Source organism: Globicephala melas, chromosome 3 (genome assembly GCF_963455315.2).
Source record: "Globicephala melas chromosome 3, mGloMel1.2, whole genome shotgun sequence".
Classification (NCBI taxonomy): domain Eukaryota; kingdom Metazoa; phylum Chordata; class Mammalia; order Artiodactyla; family Delphinidae; genus Globicephala; species Globicephala melas.
The window spans coordinates 94,878,778-94,886,935 of NC_083316.1; the positions used below are offsets into that span (position 1 = coordinate 94,878,778).

General features: G+C 42.4%; 1 protein-coding gene across 1 annotated transcript; it reads left to right on the forward strand.

Annotated features, from left to right (window-relative positions):
- The first annotated feature begins 2,430 nt into the window (after positions 1–2,430).
- On the forward strand, positions 2,431–7,943 carry ARL14EPL (ARF like GTPase 14 effector protein like). The gene is made up of 4 exons (XM_030869840.2): positions 2,431–2,527; positions 2,781–2,898; positions 4,474–4,613; positions 7,721–7,943. The coding sequence occupies exons 2-4, from the start codon at positions 2,803–2,805 to the stop codon at positions 7,941–7,943; spliced, it is 459 nt and encodes a 152-aa protein (XP_030725700.1). The 5' UTR covers positions 2,431–2,527; positions 2,781–2,802.
- The last annotated feature ends 215 nt before the right edge of the window (positions 7,944–8,158 follow it).

Here is an 8,158-nt window from a genome sequence, read left to right on the forward strand (position 1 = left end):
GCTCTTTCAGAAGATTTTCTTGCTTGCAAAGATGATCATAAAGTCATATCTATTCCCATGTGGAAGAAAATTTGTTACATGAAGAAGCTAGAAGGTTTAGGGCCCCGTTGGGGGCAATTTTCTTGAGGAAGCTCCAAACAGAGCCCAAGAGTGAAAGGAATCTTCAAGAATCAGATGATGGGGAGGCTTCTTGGAGCAGAGAGATAAACCAGAGTTCAAAGGGGAAGGAATGAGTTAGGTAAGAGATGGGAGGGATGGTAACAGGAGTGGGGCGGTCAGTAGCTTTGGCCCAAGGTAAGGAATGCAGGGAGGTGAGCCTAGACACGTTGCTGGAGTCGGTTTTGATGGACCTTCACTGATACACCAGGGATGTGGGATGTTACTGACAGAGGGGAGTCACGGAAGTCCTTGCATAGGAATAAGATAAAGACATTTCTGGTTTAGGAATATCAACATGACCACAATGTTTTGGACAAATTTGGGGTAGGAAGAAATTATGGGCAATAGTTTTAGGATCAGATGGCAAAACTGGATGAAGAAAATTATACCTGTCCTAATATCTCCCATAATTGCCTAAGGATAGGATTCACCTGGAGAACTTATTAATTATACAGATCACCACGATTTTCCTCTGCAAATGATAACCCCAGTAGGGCTGGCATTTGACAGGGAATTTATCATTTTTAAAATAGCTCCATGTGATTTCATCTCCAGACAACTTGGAAAATGCTCCCTGGGAATGTGTGGCTGATCAGATGTGAAATTGCATGTGACAGTGTCAAAGCAAAAACCGCGCCAGATCAAGTGAAACAGGCAAAGTAGATTTTATTCAAGGCTATCATAGGGAAGGAAAGCCAGAACTCAGTCTGAGCTCAACTCCACTGAAATAAAAGGTGGGAATAAAATACTAGAGGACTTCAGGGGAGAGATTGATCCCTGGGATGTGTTGGGCACATTGAGTAATTCCTGAGCTTGCAAATGTTTTTCTCTGTGATTAGGTCACCTGTGTTTGCTAATTGGCACTCACCATTCCACCAATTAGCGAGTTAGGTTTCTACCTTCCCACAGAGACTGGCAAATAGGAGCCCAGCCTTTCTGGCTGATTACATTTCAAAGGGATGGTTCCTAGCCCTTGAGAAAGACCTTCTGGGGTTATAAAACTGGCTGAGGCTGGGAGAAGATTTACATCTCAATGGAGCAGAGAAAGAATTTACGATGACATGTTTTCTGAAGTAAAGGATCTAAGAAAAGGGAGGTCAAGGCAAAGAGTCAGGAGAAGGCTGAAGTTTAGTCAAACTGAGGGGAACGATAAGCCCATCTTGGTCAAGGGTAAGGTACTACTGCTACTATTACTACTATGACTACTACTGCTGCTATCTTTAGGGTGGCTTCTCCCTGATACAGAATGGAAAGGAAGAATCAATGCTAGGAATGGTAGGAAAGAAAAATCAACACGTCTTCCTAACCTAATGTTGGGAACTGGAGCGGAGGATACAGAAGAGTGAACAATCCGTGTCTAGCGGCCCTAGACATAGGGAGAATGGAGAATTGGAATTCTCAGTTGGAATTGGAATTGGTGGAATTGGAATTTCCAGTTGGCAGGCAGAGTGGCGGTGCCAGATGAACTGGTCAAGCGTAACGCTCAGGTCCTTTGGTAGAAACAGCGCCCTGCACTCAGCACAGGTAGTTGACAAGAGACGGGAGAGGCAGCAGGGCTGCGGAAGCCTCCTCTGGCTCGTGGTCCTTTCTGACAGAACACTGCAGAGCAGGCTGGACTGTGCATTTGTCAACCTGTGTTAGCTTCACCTGACACACACACACACACACGTACGCATCTTGTATGTGTGTGTGTGTGTGTGTATACACATATAGAAGTATTTAAAAGTAAATTACAGAAGGGTAAGCTGTGACGAAGCGAGAGAGAGTCATGGACATATATACACTACCAAATGTAAGGTAGATAGCTAGTGGGAAGCAGCCGCATAGCACAGGGAGATCAGCTCGGTGCTTTGTGACCACCTAGAGGGGTGGGATAGGGAGGGTGGGAGGGAGGGAGACGCAAGAGGGAGGAGATATGGGAACATATGTGTATGTGTGACTGATTCACTTTGTTATAAGGCAGAAACTGACACACCATTGTAAAGCAATTATACGCTAATAAAGATGTTAAAAAAAACTAAATTACAGGCATTTAAGCAGCTGAGTTTTATGGAAAACTGATGACTTCCATTTAGTACACATTGTGTTCGAAATTTGTCAGAAAACTTGGTTGAGGAGGTTGGAGCTTTTAGAGGCATCCTGGGCAATGATTTCTGAAAAGGTTATGATGAAACCATGGGAGCGGAGAAGATTTTCACAAAGTTACTGGGGATATACTACGACATTAACGTATCTTCTTCTCTTTCAAGGGAATAAGTGTAAAGGAGGAAGAACGGAGATCTAAGAATTCCTAGTCCTCTTGGGCAGGAGTGGCTGGTCCCAGGGTTGCCTGCTCCAGTGAGGTCTCTGATGCTAAGAACTGTAAAAGGTACGGTTGATTTGCTCATGGAAGTTGATTTGCTCATGGAACACCAGGCTGAGAAGAGCATCAGTACAGTGTTCTCGGGGAGTCAGATGCAGGATTTAAGAGTGAGTGGTAAAAAAAAAAGAAGCCAGGGGAGCAAATGGCTTTTCTAGTAAGTCTGGTTTTTAAAGAAAGTAAGATGTAGGGAGAGAGCAGGAAAGTCACAAGATTAAGTTACTTGGGATATGTGATATTAATGTGTTTTACTTTTTTCCAGTTACTTTTTTTAGTGATCAGAAATGAGTGAACAATCAGAAAAAAACAATTCCACGCAAGAGAGACATGCAGGTCAAAGTTCTTCTGAGAAAAACTGTCAAATCGGACAGAAGCAACTGGTATGGCTCGTGAATACTATGATTCCGTGGTATTTGGGGAGTTCGCAACTTGGGGATCTCTGAGATGCCCCAGATTTGGGTGGGAAGGTAGGCCGCATCAGGAATCCACAGGAAGGATCTCTGCTCCTTAGTGCTTCTCCTCGTCTTCACCCCGCTTTCATGAAGCTGGTCTCATCTTACCTGTCTCCTCTGTGCCTCTCAGTCCCCAGCATCCTGTGCAATAAAATCCTACCCTTGGAGTAGGAAATTTGTAGAGAATATGGTCAAATATTTTTATTTAACAAATCCTTGGGGTTTTTTTTCCCATGATATGCTAGTACCTGTTCTAAAGCTTGGTATATGTTAATTCACCTAACCCTTATCACAAGATACCGTTGTTAACCCATTTTGCAAAAGAAGAAACCACGGCTTAGAAGAAGGAGGAACTTGCTCAAAGCACTCCAGTAACAAGTGGCAGAGCCAAGATCTGAACAGAGGCATCTAAACTCTTGCTTTGCTACTGAGAATAATAGTAGATCGTGCTAAGTTGTGTTTATTGAGCAGCTATACCTAAATACAGAATCATTTCATAAGGTTGTTTGTAAAACAAACCCATACACACAAACCAAAATGAAATTTTAAAGAAACATACCTATATTATTTTAGACTGACTAGACTATTATTAAGCTAAAGAAACTGCAGAAAAGCCCGAGATTCTGTTACTAATTTGTTACCTTGAAATTCATACATTGAAAGTTTCCCTTTGGTTTCAAAATGTAGTATTTCATATATGTGTTAGCCTAAGTGTTTGGGGGCCACTCAGATTATTTTCTTCTAAAATCCTTCAGAGGAGCATTCCCTTCACTCCTGACATATGTGCTGTATGTTCAAAATTAATTATCAGGACTGATTGAAGTATCTTTATTGCTTGTCTTTCCAATTAGGCCCCATTTAATTTCGAATTATAAATATCCCCAAACAGAGACTTGTGAAAATGTCCACTAACATGCTATTTTGTCATTCAAGCCAGATTTTCTTCTTGCAGTCTGGCTTTGACTGAGAGGGGATCCTTCAGGTGGCTGCATTCTGCATCAGAGCCCTGATGGGGTCCACACTCCCAGGGCAGTGGGTGCTGAGGTGCCCTAGAGCACTGAAGGGGAGGGTTGTGTGTACTGTGTGTTCTCACTGTGTTTTGAGATACTTTACCTGGGCGGAAGGGCTTTTACTCCCTTGTCATTATCCACCGTAAAATGGTAATTCTGACTTTCATCCCCAGCAGATTTGAGAAGCCAAGGGGTGTTTTGCAGGTATAAAGGGAATTCTTCTGTTCCCCCTTGATTGTTTTTTATTTTTTTTATTATACATAGTTTTACACTATGTATTTGTTTATTCAGAAAGAATGACCTAATTTGAAAAGTTTTACGTCATCTTTTGAAACTTAATCTGATTAAATTGTTTATTACTCTAGCTAAAACAACTAAGCTTTCATGCCATTATGGTAAAAGTTACAGAAACTTCATTTTGATTCTGTGTAAAGCAGATAAAATTACCTGGTTCTTACTACTAATATATTTTATTTGTTTATTTGTTTCATAGCAACAGATAGAGCGACAGTTAAAATGCTTGGCATTTCAAAATCCCGGACCACAGGTAGCAGACTTTAATCCTGAAACAAGGCAGCAGAAAAAGAAAGCACGAATGTCAAAGATGAATGAGTATTTTTCTGTAAAGTACAAGTAAGATCATGATTTATTATATTTAATCCGTGGGATTACAAAATGCATGAATTCTCCTTGACAAAGCAATTAAATGTTGCCACTTTTTTATTACTTAAAAATGTATTTTCTAAAGTACAGTATCACCCCTTATGTCTGGAAGTTAGCAATTTCAAGAAATAGACTATAATCTCCAATTAGGCATCAGTTTTTGTGTGTGTGTGTGTGTGTTTTTTTTTTTTTTTTTTTTTTGCGGTACGCGGGCCTCTCACTGCAGTGAGCTCTCCCGTCGCGGAGCACAGGCTCCGGACGCGCAAGCTCAGTGTCCATGGCTCACGGGCCCAGCCGCTCCGTGGCATGTGGGATCTTCCCGAACCGGGGCATGAACCTGTGTCCCCTGCATCGGCAGGTGGACTCTCAACCACTGCGCCACCAGGGAAGCCCAGCCATAGGCGTCAGTTTTTTAAAAACAGGCTTCAGAAGTCCTTGCACTAGAGTAATGGCTGTAGTAGGAGAGATGATTAAAAGTAAGAAAGATGTGCATTAGAAGGAGAAATAATATAACCATGGGAATGAATTCCAGTATCAGATGGGCACAGAAGTATCATAAATTCAATTATTGCTAGCACACCAGAGGCATAAATTAAGCAGACCATCAAGGAAAAGGTTGATATATTTGACTACATTAAAATTAAGACTTTATGCCCTTTAAAAGACATTCTAAAAATAATGAGAGGCAAATCACAAGGTGGGAGAAGTTATTTATGATCTAAAAGATCAGTATCTAAAATATATATGAATCAATAAGAAAAAGATAAACATCCTAAGAGAAAAACGAACCCAACAATGAACAGGCATTTCATAGAAGAAAAGGCTAGTGAACACTCAGGATGCTAAACCTTAGTCATTGGTACAGTATGGGGAAGTGCCCCCCCGACCAGATGGGCAAAGAGTTCAGTCTTATGATATCACTGTTCATGAAGCTATGGGACATGAATTAGGTGTAAAATAGTACAGCCTCTTTTTTTTTTTCTTTTTTTTTCCGGTACGTGGGCCTCTCACTGTTGTGGCCTCTCCCATTGTGGAGCACAGGCTCCGGAGGCGCAGGCTCAGTGGCCATGGCTCATGGGCCCAGCCGCTCCGTGGCATGTGGGATCTTCCCGGACCGGGGCACGAACCCATGTCCCCTGAATCGGCAGGCGGACCCTCAACCACTGCGCCACCAGGGAAGCCCTGTTTTAAAACAGCTTGGCATTACCTATGTACCTTATGACCTAACATATTCACTCCTGGGTGTATATCCTGCAAAAACTCATACATGTACAATAGGAGACATGTTCAAAAAATTCATAGCATCCCTGCAATAGCAAAGAAAATAAAGTAGTAATAATCCAAATGCCCACCCATAATGGAAAAGTTAAGTAGCTGGTATATTTGTACTGTGGAATACATATAGTTGTGAAAATATCTGAAAACAGCTACATGTGCCACCATGGATGAATCTCAAATCATGATGTCGAATTAAAAAAGCAAATTACAGAGGGGAAAATGCGGTGTGCTTGGAGATACATACACATATGGCATAATGAAAAGTAAAACAAGGAGATGACTTTTATGATATCAAGGTGTGGTTCCTTTTGGCTGAGTGGAGGGATACAACGGATGGAGCGTGAAGAGGTTGTCAAAGGCGTGAAACCTCTTTATTAAGCTGGGATATGTGGAAGTGTGTTTTATTCTTTATCTCTGCGTGTATGTTTTGTACCCTTTGTGTACCTATGATAGCTCAGAACTATATAGAGTATAGCATCAGATGGGCAGGAAACTGTAAGATTTGTGTCTTGATGTCTGAGTAAAGACAGGGAGTATTTGGGTGAAGGCACAGGGAGAAGGACAGAGTCTGACCTAGGCTCTCTGTTGGCTGCATGACTCCCCATTCCCATAATAGATTTCACACCTCCTTGTCTGTTGACACCTGCATTTCCTGGTGGGTGAAGGAGCTCTCATGCTTCAGATGAAGTGCTTCAAATGTCAATCCTCATCGGAAAGGCTGTCCTGCTACAGTAAGATAATCAGGCAAGTCTGCATAATGATCCTTAACCTTCCCCGCTTTATTGGGAGAGGGAAGAGGATGGAATAGCATTACCTAACAGGAAGGGAAGGAGGTGTTATGCCTGCTTGGGGGCCAAGGGTGCAGAAGGTCATAACTTCACAGCCTTTTCTGACTTCAACTGGTCCTAATGGATACAGGCTCTACACAGGTACTTTTGTCGTTCTCAGGGTTTCAAGCAGCTCAGTACTGAAGGATTTATTTCAAGATGGTTTGATTTTGAGAAGGTGGCAGAATCCTGGTGAAAGCCTTTCGCTTCCTGGACTTATAGAGGCCGACAGGGGCAGTGTCGGGGCACAAAGCACGGTGTACTCACTGGTACAGAACTTCCTGCTGTCACTCAGAGTTTATGACACCTTCTGTCCCCCACACTGGGTAAAAAAAACAGAATCAGAAAGGGACAGAAGCAGTGGTATGAGAAGACTGTTAGCAGAGGAATTTTCAGTTTGCTTGTTTTTGTTTTTAATGATGTTGGTATAGTAACGGACAATTCCAATGCTTCTCTTGAGTCATTCAAAATGTGACTGTATTCACTGTAGTGCTTCTTCTTTTCTCTCTTTTTTTTTTAATTGAAGTATAGTTGATTTACAATGTTGTGTTAGTTTCAGCTGTATATAGTGCTTTTTCTTAAGAAAGGAAAAATGGATGTAATTTATCGGGGGAAATTCCATCAAGGATGGTTATATTTTTAAGTAAAAACTTGTAGAAGGAAATTTTAATAGCCTTTAATCAGCTATTCCTCAAAATTTGCTTAGGTGGGATATTACATTCCCCAGCATGCTGGAAAAAACGAAGCCTTACTCTAGGTGACAGCCCTGACTGCCTTGGTAATTGGTGCATATTGACTGAATTTCCCAGGACATGTTGCCTTATAGCATTCTGAAGTGTTGCTGGACCATCTTTAGGGTGCTGCTTCCTCAGAGTAAAGGGAGCCTACCTGGGAAGATTGCTACACAAGAATCTATTCTCAATGTTGAGGAAAACTGCACTGTCCTGTTAGTGTCATTCTTTTCCTTTGCAGAGTTATGAAGAAGTATGACAAAAGCGGCAGGCTCATCTGCAACGATGCTGACCTGTGCGATTGCCTGGAGAAGAACTGCCTGGGCTGCTTCTACCCCTGCCCCAAGTGTAACTCCAACAAGTGTGGCCCTGAATGCCGCTGCAACCGCCGCTGGGTGTACGATGCCATCGTCACTGAGTCTGGGGAGGTCATCAGCGCGCTGCCCTTCAACGTTCCCGACTAGGAGCTGCCCTCGTGGTCTGATCGGTTTCTTCTTTACCTTTAAGGCAACCTCTTTCTCTTGGGTGAATTTTAGGGCTGGGGGAAAATGTTTTAAAAAATTTACTTAAGACTCATGTTCTGCGAAGCCATAGAACAGTAGGGAATGGGCCATCCTTCTCTAACCTTCCTGCTGTGACCTCCTCTCAAATTCCTCTCCTTGTAACCCAAGAGAGTGCC

What these genes read in the sequence shown, in the direction of transcription:
- ARL14EPL (XM_030869840.2), top strand. Translation starts at nt 2,803, where the DNA reads ATGAGTGAACAATCAGAAAAAAACAATTCCACGCAAGAGAGACATGCA. An exon ending in AAATCGGACAGAAGCAACTG is followed by an intron (nt 2,899 to 4,473) that starts GTATGGCTCGTG and finishes TTTGTTTCATAG; the next exon opens with CAACAGATAGAGCGACAGTT. An exon ending in TATTTTTCTGTAAAGTACAA is followed by an intron (nt 4,614 to 7,720) that starts GTAAGATCATGA and finishes TTTCCTTTGCAG; the next exon opens with AGTTATGAAGAAGTATGACA.